Source organism: Bombina bombina, chromosome 4, assembly GCF_027579735.1.
Source record: "Bombina bombina isolate aBomBom1 chromosome 4, aBomBom1.pri, whole genome shotgun sequence".
Classification (NCBI taxonomy): Eukaryota; Metazoa; Chordata; class Amphibia; order Anura; family Bombinatoridae; genus Bombina; species Bombina bombina.
Genome location: NC_069502.1, coordinates 414,788,369 through 414,809,773, shown reverse-complemented (window position 1 = coordinate 414,809,773; position 21,405 = coordinate 414,788,369). Strand labels below are relative to the sequence as shown.

Genomic DNA, 21,405 nt, shown 5'->3' with positions numbered 1-21,405 from the left:
CCTTGAGCCAAATACCCTCCGTGGGTCTCCTGCATCATAAACTGCCTGTAATGTCCGAAGCAGACAAAAATATTACACTATATATTCTTATGGCTACTAAACTGGCTATCGCCAGAGATTGGAAACAAACATCATGCCCCTCATCCTCAAAAATAATCGCAATCATTGATCACATCAAAAAGATGGAGGAGTTTGCATTCAGAAGCCTAAACAAGTTAGAACTACACCAAGAAATCTGGAATAAGTGGAATGTAATACATTCCCCATAAATGTATAAACAAACACAATATTAGATCTATAAATGGGAATGAGTTGACTGAACTGAATATTAAATAATTTATTTTATTTTATTTTTTTTTCCCCTTCTTTTTTCTCTCCCTTCCTTCCTGACCTCCCCCTTACCCTCCCCCCCCCTTTCTTACTATCACGCTGACAGAAGACCTTTTTGTATAATGCTCTCACCTGCACACGCCTTAACATAACTCAATAGACCTACTCTTTTACGGAAGTAAGTTAACTATTAATGCAAATATGATTTGATCCCAACATTGGGATACCATTGATATAAATGGGTTGCACTGAATGATTAGAAGTCAGGACACCTGTCTAAAGTGTCCTACATAACTGGGAATAAATAAATAAAATATAAAATGAGGTTACAATATATATATGTAAGTTCTGGTTCATTTAATACAACTACTATGTTTTCTATACTCCTTATATTTTGTGCCAATACTGACATTTGTAAACGCCATTTGGCGTCTCAAGAACTATGTATTTGATACTATGCAGTGGCCCGATTTTTCAGATTGTGTACCATTTGACCTTTTTCGTTTATGGCTATATCTGTTAAACTTCAGTTGTACCTCAATAAAAAATTATTTTGAAAAAAAAAAAAAAAAAATATATAATTTAAATTTCTTTCATGTAATTAGCAAGAGTCCATGAGCTAGTGACGTATGGGATATACATTCCTACCAGGAGGGGCAAAGTTTCCCAAACCTTAAAATGCCTATAAATACACCCCTCACCACACCCACAATTCAGTTTTACAAACTTTGCCTCCGATGGAGGTGGTGAAGTAAGTTTGTGCTAGATTCTACGTTGATATGCGCTCCGCAGCAAGTTGGAGCCCGGTTTTCCTCTCAGCGTGCAGTGAATGTCAGAGGGATGTGAGGAGAGTATTGCCTATTTGAATGCAGTGATCTCCTTCTATGGGGTCTATTTCATAGGTTCTCTGTTATCGGTCGTAGAGATTCATCTCTTACCTCCCTTTTCAGATCGACGATATACTCTTATATATACCATTACCTCTGCTGATTCTCGTTTCAGTACTGGTTTGGCTTTCTACAAACATGTAGATGAGTGTCCTGGGGTAAGTAAATCTTATTTTCTGTGACACTCTAAGCTATGGTTGGGCACTTTGTTTATAAGTTCTAAATATATGTATTCAAACATTTATTTGCCTTGACTCAGAATGTTCAACATTCCTTATTTTTCAGACAGTCAGTTTCATATTTGGGATAAATGCATTTGTTTCAATCATTTTTTCTTACCTTAAAAAATTTGACTTTTTCCCTGTGGGCTGTTAGGCTCGCGGGGGCAGAAAATGCTTCATTTTATTGCGTCATTCTTGGCGCGGACTTTTTTGGCGCAAAATTTTTTTTCTGTTTCCGGCGTCATACGTGTCGCCGGAAGTTGCGTCATTTTTTGACGTTTTTTTGCGTCAAAAATGTCGGCGTTCCGGATGTGGCGTCATTTTTGGCGCCAAAAGCATTTAGGCGCCAAATGATATGGGCGTCATTTTTGTCTCCACATTATTTAAGTCTCATTATTTATTGCTTCTGGTTGCTAGAAGCTTGTTCACTGGCATTTTTTTCCCATTCCTGAAACTGTCATTTAAGGAATTTGATCAATTTTGCTTTATATGTTGTTTTTTTCTTTTACATATTGCAAGATGTTCCACGTTGCAACTGAGTCAGAAGATACTTCAGGAAAATCACTGCCCAGTGCTGGAGCTACCAAGCTAAGTGTATCTGCTATGAACTTTTGGTATCTGTTTCTCCAGCTGTTGTTTGTATTGCATGTCATGTCAAACTTATTAATGCAGATAAAATTTCCTTTAGTACTGTTACATTACCTGTTGCTGTTCCGTCAACATCTAATTTTCAGAGTGTTCCTGATAACATAAGAGATTTTATTTTTTAAATCCATTAAGAAGGCTATGTCTGTTATTTCTCCTTCTAGTATACATAAAAGTCTTTTAAAACTTCTCTTTTTTCAGATGAATTTTTAAATGAACATCATCATTCTGATACTGATAATGGTTCTTCTGGTTCAGAGGTTTCTGTCTCAGAGGTTGATGCTGATAAATCTTTGTATTTGTTCAAGATGGAATTTATTCGTTCTTTACTTAAAGAAGTATTATTTGCATTAGAAATAGAGGATTCTGGTCCTCTTGATACTAAATGTAAATGTTTAAATAAGGTTTTTAAATCTCCTGTAGTTATTCCAGAAGTGTTTAATCTCCCTGATGCTATTTCTGAAGTAATTTCCAGGGAATGGAATAATTTGGGTAATTTATTTACTCCTTCTAGACGTTTAAGCAATTATATCCTGTGCCATCTGACAGATTAGAGTTTTTTGGGACAAAAATCCCTAAGGTTATGGGGCTGTCTCTACTCCTGCTAATGTACTACTATTCCTACGGCAGATAGTACTTCATTTAAGGATCCTTTAGATAGGAAAATTGAATCCTTTCTAAGAAAAGCTTACTTATGTTCAGGTAATCTTCTTAGACCTGCTATATTTTTAGCGGATGTTGCTGCAGCTTCAACTTTTTGGTTAAAAGCTTTAGCGCAACAAGTAACAGATCATAATTTTATAGCATTATTATTATTCTATAACATGCTAATAATTTTATTGGTGATACCATCTTTTGATATCATTAGAGATGATGTCAGGTATATGTCTCTAGCTATTTTAGCTAGAAAAGCTTTATGGATTAAACTTGGAGTGCTGATATGTCTTCTAAGTCAACTTTGCTTTCCCTTTCTTTCCAGGGTAAATAATCATTTTCGTTCCTTTCCTCACAACAAGGAACAAAAGCCTGATCCTTCATCCTCAGGAGCGGTATCAGTTTGGAAACTATTTCCAGTTTGGAATATATCCAAGCCTTATAGAAACCTATAGCCAGCTCCTAAGTACCTATGAAGGTGCGGCCCTTATTCCAGCTCAGCTGGTATGGGGCAGATTACGTTTTCTTCAAAGAAATTTGGATCAATTCCGTTCTCAATCTCTGGTTTCAGAACATTGTTTCAGAAAGGTACAGAATTGGCTTCAAGTTAAGGCCTCCTGCTAAGAGATTTTTTTCTTTCCCGTGTCCCAGTTAACACAGCAAGGCTCAGCATTTCTGAAATGTGTTTCAGATCTAGAGTTGGCTGGAGTAATTATGCCAGTTCCAGTTCTGGAACAGGGGCTGGGGTTTTATTTTATCTCTTCATTGTACCAAAGAAGGTCAATTCCTTCAGACTAGTTCCGGATCTATCATTATTGAATCGTCATGTTAGGATACCAACATTCAAGATGGTTACTGTAGGACTATCCTGCCTTTTGTTTAGCAAGGGCATTATATGTCTACAATAGATTTACAGGATGTGTATCTGCATATTCCGATTCATCCAGATCACTTTTAGTGTCTGAGATTCTCTTTTTAGACAAGCATTACCAGTTTTGTGGCTCTACCGTTTGGCCTAGCCTCAGTTCCAAGAATTTTTTTCAAAGGTTCTCGGTGCCCTTCTCTCTGTAATCAGAGAACAAGGTTTTGGTATTTCCTTATTTGGACGATATCTTGGTACTTGCTCAGTCTTCTCATTTTCGAAGAATCTCATACGAATCGACTTGTGTTGTTTCTTCAAGTTCATGGTTGGAGGATAAATTTACCAATCAGTTCATTGATTCCTCAGACAAGGGTAACCTTTTTAGGTTTCTAGATAGATTCAGTGTCTATGACTCTGTCCTTGTCAGACAAGAGAAGTTTAACATTGATATCAGCTTGTCAAAACCTTCAGTCACAATCATTCCCTTTGGTAGCCTTATGCATGGAAATGTTAGGTCTTAGGACTGCCGCATCAGATGCGATCTCCTTTGCTCGTTTTCACATGCGACCTCTTCAGCTCTGTATGCTGAACCAATGGTGCAGGGATTACTCAAAGATATCTCAATTAATATCTTTAAACCGATTTTACAACACTCTCTGACATGGTGGACAGATCACCATCGTTTAGTTCAGGGGGCTTCTTTGTTCTTCCGACCTGGACTATGATCTCAACAGATGCAAGTCTTACAGGTTGGGGAGCTGTGTGGGGGTATCTGACGGCACAAGGGGTTTGGGAATCTCAGGAGGTGAGATTTCCGATCAATATTTTGGAACTCCGTGCAATTTTCAGAGCTCTTCAGTCTTGGCCTCTTCTGAAGAGAGAGTTGTTCATTTGTTTTCAGATAGACAATGTCACAACTGTGGCATACATCAATCATCAAGGAGGGACTCACAGTCCTCTGGCTATGAAAGAAGTATCTCGAATTTTGGTTTGGGCGGAATCCAGCTCCTGTCTAATCTCTGCGGTTCATATCCCAGGTATGGACAATTGGAAAGCGGATTATCTCAGTCGCCAAACGTTGCACCTGGGCGAATGGTCTCTTCACCCAGAGGTATTTCCTCAGATTGTTCAAATGTGGGAACTCCAGAAATAGATCTGATGGCTTCTCATCTAAACAAGAAACTTCCCAGGTATCTGTCCGGATCCCGGGATCCTCGGGCGGAGGCAGTGGATGCATTATCACTTCCTTGGAAGTATCATCCTGCCTATATCTTTCCGCCTCTAGTTTTTCTTCCAAGAGTAATCTCCAAGATTCTGAAGGAATGCTCGTTTGTTCTGCTGGTAGCTCCGGCATGGCCTCACAGGTTTTGGTATGCGGATCTGGTCCGGATGGCCTCTTGCCAACCGTGGACTCTTCCGTTAAGACCAGACCTTCTGTCGCAAGGTCCTTTTTTTCCATTAGGATCTGAAATCCTTAAATTTAAAGGTATGGAGATTGAACGCTTGATTCTTGGTCAAAGAGGTTTCTCTGACTCTGTGATTAATACTATGTTACAGGCGCGTAAATCTGTATCTAGAGAGATATATTATAGAGTCTGGAAGACTTACGGCTAGATTTGGAGTTTGGCGGTAAAAGGGCTGTTAACGCTCCGCGGGTTTTTTTCTGGCCGCACCATAAATTTAACTCTGGTATCGAGAGTTCAAACAAATGCTGCGTTAGGCTCCAAAAAAGGAGCGTAGAGCATTTTTACCGCAAATACAACTCTCGATACCAGAGTTGCTTACGGACGCGGCCGGCCTCAAAAACGTGCTCGTGCACGATTCTCCCATAGGAAACAATGGGGCTGTTTGAGCTGAAAAAAAACCTAACACCTGCAAAAAAGCAGCGTTCAGCTCCTAACGCAGCCCCATTGTTTCCTATGGGGAAACACTTCCTACGTCTGCACCTAACACTCTAACATGTACCCCGAGTCTAAACACCCCTAGCCTTACACTTATTAACCCCTAATCTGCCGCCCCCGCTATCGCTGACCCCTGCATTACACTTTTAACCCCTAATCTGCCGCTCCGTAAACCGCCGCCACCTACGTTATCCCTATGTACCCCTAATCTGCTGCCCTAACATCGCCGACCCCTATGTTATATTTATTAACCCCTAATCTGCCCCCCACAACGTCGCCGACACCTACCTACACTTATTAACCCCTAATCTGCCGACCGGACCTGAGCGCTACTATAATAAAGTTATTAACCCCTAATCCGCCTCACTAACCCTATCATAAATAGTATTAACCCCTAATCTGCCCTCCCTAACATCGCCGACACCTACCTTCAATTATTAACCCCTAATCTGCCGACCGGAGCTCACCGCTATTCTAATAAATGTATTAACCCCTAAAGCTAAGTCTAACCCTAACACTAACACCCCCCTAAGTTAAATATAATTTTTATCTAACGAAATAAATTAACTCTTATTAAATAAATGATTCCTATTTAAAGCTAAATACTTACCTGTAAAATAAATCCTAATATAGCTACAATATAAATTACATTTATATTATAGCTATTTTAGGATTAATATTTATTTTACAGGTAACTTTGTATTTATTTTAACCAGGTACAATAGCTATTAAATAGTTAAGAACTATTTAATAGTTACCTAGTTAAAATAATTACAAATTTACCTGTAAAATAAATCCTAACCTAAGTTATAATTAAACCTAACACTACCCTATCAATAAAATAATTAAATAAACTACCTACAATTACCTACAATTAACCTAACACTACACTATCAATAAATTAATTAAATACAATTGCTACAAATAAATACAATTAAATAAACTATCTAAAGTACAAAAAATAAAAAAGAACTAAGTTACAGAAAATAAAAAAATATTTACAAACATAAGAAAAATATTACAACAATTTTAAACTAATTACACCTACTCTAAGCCCCCTAATAAAATAACAAAGACCCCCAAAATAAAAAATTCCCTACCCTATTCTAAAATACAAAAATTACAAGCTCTTTTACCTTACCAGCCCTGAACAGGGCCCTTTGCGGGGCATGCCCAAGAATTTCAGCTCTTTTGCCTGTAAAAAAAAACATACAATACCCCCCCCCAACATTACAACCCACCACCCACATACCCCTAATCTAACCCAAACCCCCCTTAAATAAACCTAACACTAAGCCCCTGATGATCATCCTACCTTGTCTTCACCATGCCAGGTTCACCGATCCGTCCTGGCTCCAAGATCTTCATCCAACCCAAGCGGGGGTTGGCGATCCATAATCCGGTGCTCCAAAGTCTTCCTCCTATCCGGCAAGAAGAGGACATCCGGACCGGCAAACATCTTCTCCAAGCGGCATCTTCTATGTTCTTCCATCCGATGACGACCGGCTCCATCTTGAAGACCTCCAGCGCGGATCCATCCTCTTCTTCCGACGACTAGACGACGAATGACGGTTCCTTTAAGGGACGTCATCCAAGATGGCGTCCCTCGAATTCCGATTGGCTGATAGGATTCTATTAGCCAATCGGAATTAAGGTAGGAATTTTCTGATTGGCTGATGGAATCAGCCAATCAGAATCAAGTTCAATCCGATTGGCTGATCCAATCAGCCAATCAGATTGAGCTCGCATTGTATTGGCTGATCGGAACAGCCAATAGAATGCGAGCTCAATCTGATTGGCTGATTGGATCAGCCAATCGGATTGAACTTGATTCTGATTGGCTGATTCCATCAGCCAATCAGAAAATTCCTACCTTAATTCCGATTGGCTGATAGAATCCTATCAGCCAATCGGAATTCGAGGGACGCCATCTTGGATGACGTCCCTTAAAGGAACCGTCATTCGTCGTCTAGTCGTCGGAAGAAGAGGATGGATCCGCGCTGGAGGTCTTCAAGATGGAGCCGGTCGTCATCGGATGGAAGAACATAGAAGATGCCGCTTGGAGAAGATGTTTGCCGGTCCGGATGTCCTCTTCTTGCCGGATAGGAGGAAGACTTTGGAGCACCGGATTATGGATCGCCAACCCCCGCTTGGGTTGGATGAAGATCTTGGAGCCAGGACGGATCGGTGAACCTGGCATGGTGAAGACAAGGTAGGAAGATCATCAGGGGCTTAGTGTTAGGTTTATTTAAGGGGGGTTTGGGTTAGATTAGGGGTATGTGGGTGGTGGGTTGTAATGTTGGGGGGGGGGTATTGTATGTTTTCTTTTACAGGCAAAAGAGCTGAACTTCTTGGGGCATGCCCCGCAAAGGGCCCTGTTCAGGGCTGGTAAGGTAAAAGAGCTTGTAACTTTTTAAATTTAGAATAGGGTAGGGAATTTTTTATTTTGGGGGTCTTTGTTATTTTATTAGGGGGCTTAGAGTAGGTGTAATTAGTTTAAAATTGTTGTAATATTTTTCTTATGTTTGTAAATATTTTTTTATTTTCTGTAACTTAGTTCTTTTTTATTTTTTGTACTTTAGATAGTTTATTTAATTGTATTTATTTGTAGCAATTGTGTTTAATTAATTTATTGATAGTGTAGTGTTAGGTTAATTGTAGGTAATTGTAGGTAGTTTATTTAATTATTTTATTGATAGGGTAGTGTTAGGTTTAATTATATCTTAGGTTAGGATTTATTTTACAGGTAAATTTGTAATTATTTTAACTAGGTAACTATTAAATAGTTCTTAACTATTTAATAGCTATTGTATCTGGTTAAAATAAATACAAAGTTACCTGTAAAATAAATATTAATCCTAAAATAGCTATAATATAAATGTAATTTATATTGTAGCTATATTAGGATTTATTTTACAGGTAAGTATTTAGCTTTAAATAGGAATCATTTATTTAATAAGAGTTAATTTATTTCGTTAGATAAAAATTATATTTAACTTAGGGGGGTGTTAGTGTTAGGGTTAGACTTAGCTTTAGGGGTTAATACATTTATTAGAATAGCGGTGAGCTCCGGTCGGCAGATTAGGGGTTAATAATTGAAGGTAGGTGTCGGCGATGTTAGGGAGGGCAGATTAGGGGTTAATACTATTTATGATAGGGTTAGTGAGGCGGATTAGGGGTTAATAACTTTATTATAGTAGCGCTCAGGTCCGCTCGGCAGATTAGGGGTTAATAAGTGTAGGTAGGTGTCGGCGACGTTGTGGGGGGCAGATTAGGGGTTAATAAATATAACATAGGGGTCGGCGATGTTAGGGGCAGAAGATTAGGGGTACATAGGGATAACGTAGGTGGCGGCGATTTGCGGTCGGAAGATTAGGGGTTAATTATTTTAAGTAGCTTGCGGCGACGTTGTGTGGGGCAAGTTAGGGGTTAATAAATATAATATAGGGGTCGGCGGGGTTAGGGGCAGCAGATTAGGGGTACATAAGTATAACGTAGGTGGCGGTCGGCAGATTAGGGGTTAAAAATTTTAATCGAGTGGCGGCGATGTGGGGGGACCTCGGTTTAGGGGTACATAGGTAGTTTATGGGTGTTAGTGTAGTTTAGGGTACAGTAGTTAAGAGCTTTATGAACCGGCGTTAGCCAGAAAGCTCTTAACTCCTGCTTTTTTCAGGCGGCTGGAATCTTGTCGTTAGAGCTCTAACGCTCACTGCAGAAACGACTCTAAATACCAGCGTTAGAAAGATCCCATTGAAAAGATAGGCTACGCAAATGGCGTAGGGGGATCTGCGGTATGGAAAAGTCGCGGCTGTAAAGTGAGCGTTAGACCCTTTAATCACTGACTCCAAATACCAGCGGGCGGCCAAAACCAGCGTTAGGAGCCTCTAACGCTGGTTTTGACGGCTACCGCCGAACTCTAAATCTAGGCCTTATATTTCTTGGTGTCTTTCTCATCATTTTTTGGCATTCTTTTAGAATACCGAGAATTTTACAGTTTCTTCAGGATGGTTTAGATAAGGGTTTGTCCGCAAGTTCCTTGAAAGGTCAAATCTCTGCTCTTTCTGTTCTTTTTCATAGAAAGATTGCTATTCTTCCTGATATTCATTGTTTTGTACAAGCTTTGGTTCGTATAAAACCTGTCATTAAGTCAATTTCTCCTCTTTGGAGTTTGAATTTGGTTCTGGGGGCTCTTCAAGCTCCTTTGTCTGAACCTATGCATTCATTGGACATTAAATTACTTTCTTGGAAAGTTTTGTTCCTTTTGGCAATCTCTTCTGCCAGAAGAGTTTCTGAATTATCTGCTCTTTCTTGTGAGTCTCCTTTTCTGATTTTTCATCAGGATAAGGCGGTGTTGCGAACTTCTTTTGATTTTTTACCTAAAGTTGTGAATTCCAACAACATTAGTAGAGAAATTGTGGTTCCTTCATTATGTCCTAATCCTAAGAATTCTAAGGAGAAATCGTTGCATTCTTTGGATGTTGTTAGAGCTTTGAAATATTATGTTGAAGCTACTAAGTCTTTCCGTAAGACTTCTAGTTTATTTGTTATCTTTTCCGGTTCTAGAAAAGGCCAGAAAGCTTCTGCCTTTTCTTTGGCATCTTGGTTGAAATCTTTATTTCATCATGCTTATGTCGAGTCGGGTTAAACTCCGCCTCTAAGGATTACAGTTCATTCTACTAGTTCAGTTTCTACTTCCTGGGTGTTTAGGAATGAAGCTTCGATTGATCAGATTTGCAAAGCAGCAACTTGGTCCTCTTTGCATACTTTTACTAAATTCTACCATTTTGATGTATTTTCTTCTTCTGAAGCAGTTTTTGGTAGAAAAGTACTTCTGGCAGTGGTTTCAGTTTGAATCTTCTGCTTATGTTTTTCATTAAACTTTATTTTGGGTGTGGATTATTTTCAGCAGGAATTGGCTGTCTTTATTTTATCCCTCCCTCTCTAGTGACTCTTGTGTGGAAAGATCCACATCTTGGGTAGTCATTATCCCATACGTCACTAGCTCATGGACTCTTGCTAATTACATGAAAGAAAACATAATTTATGTAAGAACTTACCTGATAAATTCATTTCTTTCATATTAGCAAGAGTCCATGAGGCCCGCCCTTTTTTGTGGTGGTTATGATTTTTTTGTATAAAGCACAATTATTCCAATTCCTTATTTTATATGCTTTCGCACTTTTTTCTTATCACCCCACTTCTTGGCTATTCGTTAAACTGAATTGTGGGTGTGGTGAGGGGTGTATTTATAGGCATTTTAAGGTTTGGGAAACTTTGCCCCTCCTGGTAGGAATGTATATCCCATACGTCACTAGCTCATGGACTCTTGCTAATATGAAAGAAATGAATTTATCAGGTAAGTTCTTACATAAATTATGTTATATCTAAATAAAATTACTACAATTCACTAAATTATTCCTATTTAAAACTAAATACTTACCTATAAAATAAACCATAAGATAGCTACAATATAACTAATAGTTACATTGTAGCTAGCTTAGGGTTTATTTTTATTTTACATCCAACTTTGTATATATTTTAACTAGGTAGAATAGTTATTAAATAGTTATTAACTATTTAATAGCTACCTAGATAAAATAAATTCCAATTTACCTGTAAAATAAATCCTAACCTAAGTTACAATTACACCTAACACTAAACTATAATTAAATTAATTACCTAAACTAAATACAATTAAATACAAATTAAAAAAATTATCTAAAGTACGAAATAAAACAAACACTAAATTACAGAAAATAATAACATAATTACAAGTTTTTTAAACTAATAACACCTAATCTAATCCCCCCAATAAAATAAAAAAGCCCCCCAAAATAATAAAAAGCCCTACCCTATACTAAATTACAAATAGCCCTTAAAAGGGCCTTTTGCTGGGCATTGCCCCAAATTAATCAGCTCTTTCTTCAAGACATCCAACGCGAAGCATCCTCTTCAAACGAAGTCCAACTGAAGAATGAAGGTTCCTTTAAATGACGTCATCCAAAATGGCGTCCCTTGAATTCCGATTGGCTGATAGAATTCTATCAGCCAATCAGAATTAAGGTAGAAAAAATCCTATTGGCTGATGCAATCAGCCAATAGGATTGAAGTTCAATCCTATTGGCTGATCCAATCAGCCAATAGGATTGAGCTCGCATTCTATTGGCTGATTGGATCAGCCAATAGAATGCAAGCTCAATCCTATTGGCTGATTGCATCAGCCAATAGGATTTTTTCTACCTTAATTCCAATTGGCTGATAGAATTCTATCAGCCAATCGGAATTCAAGTTACGCCATCTTGGATGACGTCATTTAAAGGAACCTTCATTCTTCAGTTAAGGAGTTAAAGCAATTTTCTAAGAACACAACTTATTGTTGAATTTTATAATATAATTTTACATCTGAATTATATTATCAGCAAAAAAAATCTCTGTTTTTTTAGGTATCTATCAGTTATTTTATTAGGGACAAATTATTTTAAGTAACAAACATGTATGTCCTAAAGACAGTAAAGCTGATTTATAATCAAAACCATGTTTTAATTGTATTATTATTGTTGGACTAATAATAGGGATGCATGAATGTCTGTTGATACCTACCTCGATTTGATAGAACAAAGTTCACCTTTATTTGCTTGAATATTAATACTTAAATATCAAATTTTAACCTTTTAAAATCTAATGTAACATCCAAATATTGGAATGCAGATTCTTAAAGGGACAGTAAAGTCAAAATTAAATGATCATGTTTCAGAAAAAGCATACAATTTTAAACAACTTTTCAATTTTCTTTATTAGCAAATTTGCATTTTTGTCATGGTATCCTTTGTTGAAGAGTAAATGTAGATAGCTTTGGAGTGTGCACTTGTCTTTTATGGCAGTAGTGTTTGCAACTATCTATAACTTTCCCAGAAACATTGTTGCTGCCAGATGGCTAAACACACGTGCATGCTTCTGAGATCATTATCTTTAACAATGATGCCAAGAGAAATAAGCAAAATTAATATGAGAAGTAAATTGGAAAGTTGTTAAAATGATATGCTCTTGCTAATCGATTTAAGTTTCATTTTGCCTTTACAGTCTCTTTAAACATTCACACTGAGGAATAATAACTTCAATATTCTAATATTAATATCAGAAGCGAACTGACCAGTTTCGGGGCTGGACTGTACTGTGAAGTCAGGATCAGACTGATATGCTTCATAAAAGTTCTTCTCTGTGAAAGGCATATGTTGAGCAAAAAGATGCTGCTTACCGGGTGGTAACTAGCCATAGAATAAGCTATTATGCTGTTGTTCATTCCCAGGTTGAGCGCTTCTCTCTTATTTATGCAAATTATGACACTTAGGGAAGTCTCCCTAAGTGTGATGCGGGTATCCAGACGTGGACCCGTTGCTCAGTGTGCCTAGTGGGATATGGCTGCACCTCACTGACAAGGTCCACAATAGGCTGAAACGTACGTCTTGGCTTTTGCTGTTTCTCTCGTTCAGAGAGGGATTGCCTGGTATTTCGGGGCTGGACTGTACTGTGAAGTCAGGATCAGACTGATATGCTTCAGGAAAGTTATTCTCTGTGAAAGGCACATGTTGAGCAAAAAGAGGCTGCTTCTTGGGTGGTAACTAGCCATAGAACAAGCTATTATGCTATTGTTCATTCCCAGGTTGAGCGCTTCTCTCTTTTTATTTATGCAAATTCTGACACTTAGGGAAGTCTCCCTAAGTGTGATGTGGGAATCCAGACGTGGACCCGTTGCTCAGTGTGCCTAGAGGGATATGGCTGCACCTCACTGATGAGGCCCACAATAGGCCGAAACGTATGTCTGGGATTTTGCTGTTTCCTGGTATTTCGGGGCTGGACTGTACTGTGAAGTCAGGATCAGACTGATATGCTTCAGGAAAGTTCTTCTCTGTGAAAGGCACATGTTGAGCAAAAAGAGGCTGCTTCTTGGGTGGTAACTAGCCATAGAACAAGCTATTATGCTATTGTTCATTCCCAGGTTGAGCGCTTTTACTTATTTAACTTAAAACTTTACTTATTTAACTTAAAACTTTTATTTATTTAAAGATAGTTATATTGTAACTTTTAATTTAAAGTAAGGGGGTGTTAGGTTTAGGGGTTAATAGTTTAATTTAGTGTTTTGTGATGTGGGGGTCCAGCAGTTTAGGAGTTAAAAGGTTTAGTTTATTAGTTACAATGTGGGGGGCTGGAGGTTTAGGGGTTAATAGGTTTATTTATTAGTTGGGATGTGGGGGGGCAGTGGTTTAGGGTTTAATAGCTTTTTTTAGTGTCTGCGATGTCGGGTAGCAGCGGATTAGGAGTTAATAGGTTTATATAGTGTTGGCGATGTGGTGGGGGCGGCGGTTTAGAGGTTAAAAGGTTTAATATAGTGTTTGCGATGCGGGAGGGTGGTGATTTAGGGGTTAATAGGTAGTTTATGGGTGTTAGTGTACTTTGGAACATTTTAGTTATGAGTTTTGTGAAACATTTTTGTTTCGCAAAATCCATAACTACTGGTCTCAGATTGCGGAATGGATCATGTCGGTATAGGCTATGAAAAACATCATTTTTTGAGTGCGGAATGGAGGGTTTGCGTTAAGGCTAAAATGCTTGCGTTACAGCTCATACCGCCGCGACTCGTAATATGCGTTACCGGACATTCCACACACAATGGCCAATTTTCAGTGGTAACGCAAAACTCGTAATCTAGGCCATTGTAATTAAAAGATTATTCTACAGTAGTTCATACAATTAACATACTAGCTTGAATGTTAAAGTAGTTTTAAATGTATTTAAACTTCCTTGGCTGCAATGATATTTCAGCAGCCAAACTCTACCATTTGACGTATTTGGAGAAGATAATCCAATTTGTTTCTGGATGAAACATAGCTAGCCAAAGTCATGATGTTAGCAAAACATACTTTGCTTTGCAGTTATCCAGACTTCAGGAAAATAGTTTAAAATAAAGAATGAAAAGTATATTGCAAAGTTGTAAAATGCATTATTAAACATTTTATATTGCAATCTCAAGTCGTTTACTGTCTCTTTAAAGTTCGCAGAGTAACTCACCGTAAAAAAAAAAAGCGCAACTAAATAACGTAGTAGCTTACCTCCATTTTTTTGAAGTACAGAAACCTTGACATTGTTATGAGATTCAACCATGCTGTGTAATTTAATCGATTGCTGAAACACAATGAATCCATTTACTTTAGTCTGAAAGCTAAATTATACATTTAGTAAAAAAATAACATCAAGAACAGTATACCTTTCTTAAACTGTAAGTGATAGCAGTAACTGATAGGATAGTCAAAATTAATACGACCATTGAGTATTCAGTGTATCCAAATGCCAGCCAGGTACATAATGTGAAGACTTGAAAAATGTATGATGGGTTCAGAATCTGCATAAAAAAAGAATATCAACTCTTAAATAAAGTTTCACCTAATATGTAGTATGTTCCTTTTGCTTTATACATTTAATTTACACAATCTCTTACTATTCTCTGGGTATCTATGTTATTTATTTTCATGATTTACAAAATGGAAATGAGAGAGCATGATTTTCAAACCTATATATTTGAGTTATGCTAACTTAAATATTGCAAGTTATTACCTCTTTATAGAGAAGTTTCCATATGGGTAAAATTTCAATTTCAATCGTATTTGGTCCACATAATTGTCTTCTGTAGATAACAAAAGGTTGTTGTTTACACATAAAATTTGGAGAAAAGAATATCTATATATTAAATTTCCCAGAATACATGGTGCGAACTAACGTTAGCAAGAAAAATGCAAACACAATCGCAAGATTGCAGTGTTTTTTTGCATTCTAATCCACATTACAAGTGGCACAGTGTTTCAATTACTGCAAATTATTTTGTGCAAACTTGCGGTAATTTACACTCCCCATATTTTCTATGGGCGCCATTGAGTGTCAATGTGCGATCTAATTATAAGTTGTGATCGCTCAAACACGATCACATTTTACGCTTTTTACGTGAAAGAGTTTGATCTGAGAAAAAAAGTTGCATTAAGCACCCCAAACTTCCAAATAGCCTACCACAAATTACTCTACTACACTTTTATCCCCTAAAACGCCACATAGCCCACTGCAAATTACCCTGATACACTATTAACCCTTAAATCATTACATAACCCACCGCTATAAAATCCCTTACACTAGTTATCCTTAAACCGCCACATAGCAAATATTGTTGGTTAATGCTGGTGTTTTTTATTTTTTGTAATGGTAGTGTTTTCTATTTTTTGCAACTTGGTGGTTCTTAGGTTAGGAGTCTTGGAGGGGTAGCTGTTAGGAGGTTAGGGGGTATTATGCGATTGAGGCTGTGGCAGTTAGGAGGTAGTTTGTGATGAAGTTGCGCCAGTTTAGGGGTTACTAGTGAAGGCAGTTTAGGGGTTAATAGTGGGTTAATTTGTGATGGGCTATGTGGTGGTTTAGGGTTAATAGTGTATTGAGTATATTGCGTTGGGGTTTGTGGCGGTTCAGGAGTTATCAGAGTAGGGGGCTTATTACAATGGGGGTTAATGCGCAAGTGTAGGTGTTAGGTTTTATTTAACATTGATGCTTTATTTCAATGGTGTTACTGTGATATCTCGAATGCAATATCCTCTGGTTAACTTTCTGCATGTGTCGGGTTTCATATGAACACAACATTTTTAATTTTAAATAGTAATACCATTTCTACCAGTTGTGCAAAAAACGTTAGCCTCTAGCAATGTTAATCCATGATTTATCATCTAGCCCTTAATGAGGACATGGTAATTTGATACAGCTTACAAGTGTATGAAGTTGGATGATATGGATAGAGCATGACATATTAAGAGACTTTCTAATTTATATTATCAAATTTTTCAGTTTTTTTATATGCACACTTTCTGTAGCATAAGTTTCTACTGAGCATGTCCAAGAGTTCACACGATATACTTATATGAGTCTATGATTAGCTGATGGCTGTCACATGACACAAGGGACAGGGAAATCAACAGAAACTTTGTAATTTTGTATAAAGTATTATTGCAATGACTTTATATTATGCATTAGTTTATTATGCAATTCTGCTGTATCAAATGGACCTTTAACAAAAAAAACAGCAACAATGTTATGTAATAAATATTAGTGGATGTCAGAGAGTACACTATAAGCTTATATTTCAAACAGTTCAGGAAATGTGGGGGCAGACATTTATGTGGAGGCAGACCTTGTTAGCTTTAGAAAATGTTAATTTGTGTTTTAAACTTGAGCAAGACCACTGTACCCTGGACACATCAAAAAAAGCTAAGAAGTAAAGCCTTGATGTGATTTATGCGGTGGAAAATTTCGGAATAAGTTAAAGAAAGTGCAGAAGACATCTACCTTTATAAATTTGCCTCTTTACATTAGTTCTGTGCTACATTATAGTATTTTCCGTCAAACTACAAGACATGAAAACTTGTCTGAGTGGCGCAGTAGCAGGTGTGACTGAATAAGTAGATCTGCTTTCATTGACGTAAAAGGATTCTTACACTTCTGAGACCAACAAGCTAGACTCAGTTGATTTTCTATGTGCTATGTTCTATGTGAGTTGTGACCAAGAACTTCAATCATCTAAAGATTTGTATAGTTTGCTACAAGAAATCATTGTCTTCAACTAATCTATTAATCCATCGATGCTAAGTGTATCAGAATACAGTAGCCTGTCTAATTTGCATTTGTAGTAATTTTCTCAAAAAGTATCATGAGTTTACCTAACTTTACATACCTTATGTTTTGCCCTTCTGTACTTAATCCTGCTCCAAAAATGTTGTGTATATCTGAACATGAGTATTTATCTTCCAGTACCCTTAAATGAAGGAAGCATGGTTATTAATTATTATTAAGCAATTAGTAATTAATTATTATGAAGTTAAGTTATTCGCAAAACACACATTTATTATGCAATAAAAATAAAATAACCTCCTTTAAAACCTACCCAACGTTCTGAAACATGCCAGCTGCAAGGTTCCAAATATATCTAATTTTGTGCACTGTTATGCATAGCACCTATAAAGAAACAATTATAGTTACTAAGCAAAATACAGAATAAAGCAATATTAAAAAATCAGGTCCAGATAGGGCTCAAGGACAAAGCCTCAAATCCTGCAATGTCAGGCAGATTTCATGTTAGGTCCTAGAGGATTAAAGAGATATAAAACACAATTTTTTTCTTTCATGATTCAGATAGAGCATGCAATTTTAAGCAACTTTCTTATTTACTCCTATTATAATTTTTTCTTCTTCTCTTGGTATCTTTATTTGAAAAGATGTAATGTAAGCTTAGGAGCCTGCTCATTTTTGGTTTAGCACCTGGGTAGTGCTTTCTGATTGGTGGCTACATTTAGTTCATTTAATTCATGGAATTCTGTAATAGGAAATAGTGTTTTCAAGTTGTATAATTTACCTTGTTTTCTGGCCTCCTTATGAATCTGCTCAAATCAGAGTTTTCCTCAAAGGATATTTCTTGATCTGGTGAAGCTTGTAACAAATTGATATGAGTCCACATTACATTCTTCTTACAATATTTCTTACGTTCATTCTGGAAAATAATGTCAAGCTATTACCAGAATTGTTCGCTGCCAGTCTATCATATTAGGTTTAACCTCTTTAATCATTGATACTGCCAACAACTCTCTCCTACTAATTTGTAAAGAAGACCTCATATTTAGTCAATTTAGAAAAAAATAATAATTATAATCCACCTTTTCAGTACTGAGTCATTTCAACTTTTTTTTCTGTGAGGTACCCAAACAAATTATTATTATTATTATTATTATTATTATTATTATTATTATTAATAACACAAATTATATATATACAGTACTGTGCAAAAGTATTAGGCCACCATTTGTTGTTTTAGCAAATTTTTAGTGACCATCCATATTTATTTTTCGGTCTCTTTATTAAAGGGACAGTATACACTCATTTTCATATAACTGCATGTAATAGACACTACTATAAAGAATAATATGCACAGATACTGATATAAAAAATCCAGTATAAAACTGTTTAAAAACTTACTTAGAAGCTGTCAGTTTGGCTCTGTTGAAAAGGTAGCTGGAAAGCCCACTGCAAGTGGCAAATAAGACACTCCCCCCCCCTCCCCCTTCTTTTGCATATGAAAAGACCCTTTACACAAACAGGAGCAAGCTGGAGTAGGTAGTCGAGCGTATTCACATAAAACTTTGGGGCTTGGTTAGGAGTCTGAAAATCAGAGCAATGTTATTTAAAAATAAGCAAAACTATACATTAATTTAAAAAAAAAAACTTTATGGGCTATATAAATAGATTATCTACAAAACATTTATGCAAAGAAAAAATGAGTGTATAATGTCCCTTTAAGATACAAACAGAAAATACAGGAAATATGTACACGAAATATAAAAAAAAAATCAGAACAAAATGGCTTCTTCAGGCAAAAGTCAGTTTTTAGTGTGACCTCCATTAGCACTAAGCACATCTCAAACTCTTTTGGGGAGACAGTCCTGAAGCAATCTTCTGGTATATTATATGTATAGATATATATTGAGGCAAAAAGACAACGTTACCATCGCTCTTGTATATAAAAAAAGAACACTTTATTCCAAATACGTTAAAAAAAATATATTATGGACAGCAGACACTGATACCATATTTAGCGAGAGGAGCGTAGCAAACAGGCTTACACGTTTCGGCGGAATGCCATAGTCATAGCCTAATTGAATGGAATATCCCTATGCTTAAAAAGGATTGAAGAGGTAAAATGATTGGATAATTATACAACTCCTCCCATTGCTATTTACAAAGGCCATAGAAAGAGAATGCCTGTTTATAGACTCTATACTTTTGATGTCTCCTCCAATACAATGTAATTATACTATAGGCAAACAGACATATATATTGTTCTTGGTAATGTACAGGTTGACATAAATAGTTAAAACATCAACTTAAGGCAACTGGTTGACAAATCAGTGCAGATAGTTACGATACAAGGAAACAATGTATAGTATCACATTACAATGGTTGTTTATGCATGTGTACAAACTACAACTAATCTCTATTGACATCCAAATACGGAGGGGTTTCTCTCTATAGTGCCCATTAATGGAAAGTACTGTATATGCACATGTGGCCCTATGGGCTTCCATTCAAAAGTAAATAACAAATACAATTAGTGTCACAGCATAATTTTACTCTAGGACTATACTATTAAGCCCAAGGGGCCTATCTATCAAGCTCCGAAAGGTTTTAATGGCCCGTGTTTCTGGGGAGTCTTCAGACTCACCAGAAACAGCAGTTATGAAGCAGTGGTCACAAAGATCGCTGCTCCATAACCCTGTCCGCCTGCTCTGAGCAGGCGGACAGGAATAGCCACAAGGGATCGGGTTGATTGACAGCTCCCTGCTGGCGGCCCATTGGCCACGAGTCTGCAGGGGGCGGCGTTGCACCAACAGCTTTTGTGAGCTGCTGGTGCAATGTTAAATGCAGAGAGCGTATTGCTCTCCGCATTCAGCGATGTCTTGCGGACCTGATCCGCACTGTCGGATCAGGTCCGCAAGACATTTCTTAAATATGCCTCCAAATTTTTTAGATTCCTTATAACTAATGTTACACCTAAAACTATGCAGCTATAAAGGCTGATCAGGGAAGAATGTCTATAGAAATATATGTAGATCATTATCAACTTACTCCCAATAGTTGATGAGATCATACCTAGAATTGAGGCCCTCTGGATGTCTGGTTCTCAGTCTAAACATCCAGTAGGCCTCACGCTTTTCCAGTAATTTGTCTAGAGGTAATCTCTCCTTGATGTTTGTCTACAAAATGGTAAATTAATGGTGTGGTTGATTTACCTCTTGTGATTGTGGATAGGTGCTCCCTTATATGTGACTTTATATACCTTGAGGTGAGACCTATGTATTGCACCCCACAGATTCTGCATCTCAGCAGGTAAATTACTTCTGTTGACATACAATTCAAGCAAGACTTAATTTTAAACTCTTCACCAGTAACATGTGAGGTAAAAATTTTGGTTTTGTCAAGGTATTCACAAGGTTTGCATTTTCTATGGCCACAATGATACATGCCCATACTGGTTAGCCATGTGGATGCCCTTGTGTTATCTGACCTTAGCAATGTGGGGGAAAGCAAAGATCCCAAAGTGGGACATTTTCTTGATGTGCATCTCACTCCATTTTTGGCCAGTTCAGTAGAATAGAATTCTATCAGCCAATCGGAATTAAGGTAGGAAAAATCATATTGGCTGATGTTCCAATCAGCCAATAGAATGAGCTTAATCCTATTGGCTGATTGGATCAGCCAATAGGATTGAACTTCAATCCTATTGGCTGATTGCATAAGCCAATAGGATTTTTCCTACCTTAATTCCGATTGACTGATATTATTCTATCAGCCAATCGGAATTCAAGGGATGCCATCTTGGATGACGTTATTTAAAGGAACATTCATTCATCAAGAAGACGTCGAAAGAAGAGGATGCTCCGCGTCGGATGTCTTGAAGATGGAGCCGCTCCACGCCGGATGGATGAAGATAGAAGTTGCCGCTGGGTGAAGACTTCTGCCCATCTAGAGGATCACTTCTGCCCGTCTGGAGGACCACTTCTGCCGGCTTCGTGGAGGACTTCGGCCCAGTTGGGTGAAGAGTAGACTTCTCAAGGTAGGGTGATCTTCAAGGGGTTAGTGTTAGTTTTTTTTTTAAAGGGGGGTTGGGTGGGTTTTTAGAGCAGGGTTGGTTGTGTGGGTGGTGGGTTTTAATGTTGGGGGGGTTGTAATTTTTTTTTTTTTACAGATAAAAGAGCTGATTACTTTGGGGCAATGCCCCGCAAAAGGCCCAATTAAGGGCTATTTGTAATTTAGTCTAGGGTAGGGCTTTTTTA

General features: G+C 37.4%; 2 protein-coding genes across 4 annotated transcripts in view; one reads left to right on the top strand and one right to left on the bottom strand.

The window, feature by feature from the left end:
• The window catches only part of PLAAT1 (phospholipase A and acyltransferase 1), a 717,153-nt gene that overhangs the window by 517,476 nt on the left and 178,272 nt on the right, over positions 1-21,405 (top strand). The gene's annotated exons all lie outside the window — the stretch shown is intronic.
• LOC128656360 (probable cation-transporting ATPase 13A5) overlaps positions 1-21,405 on the bottom strand; it is a 252,554-nt gene that overhangs the window by 180,502 nt on the left and 50,647 nt on the right. The window contains exons 2-7 of the mRNA XM_053710220.1: positions 17,934-18,068; positions 17,466-17,536; positions 17,256-17,336; positions 15,110-15,179; positions 14,763-14,897; positions 14,608-14,680 (exon numbers count right to left, since the gene is read on the bottom strand). Of these exons, the coding sequence (XP_053566195.1) occupies positions 14,608-14,680; positions 14,763-14,897; positions 15,110-15,179; positions 17,256-17,336; positions 17,466-17,536; positions 17,934-18,035 (532 nt within the window). The 5' untranslated portion in view covers positions 18,036-18,068. The remainder of the gene's footprint in view (positions 1-14,607; positions 14,681-14,762; positions 14,898-15,109; positions 15,180-17,255; positions 17,337-17,465; positions 17,537-17,933; positions 18,069-21,405) is intronic.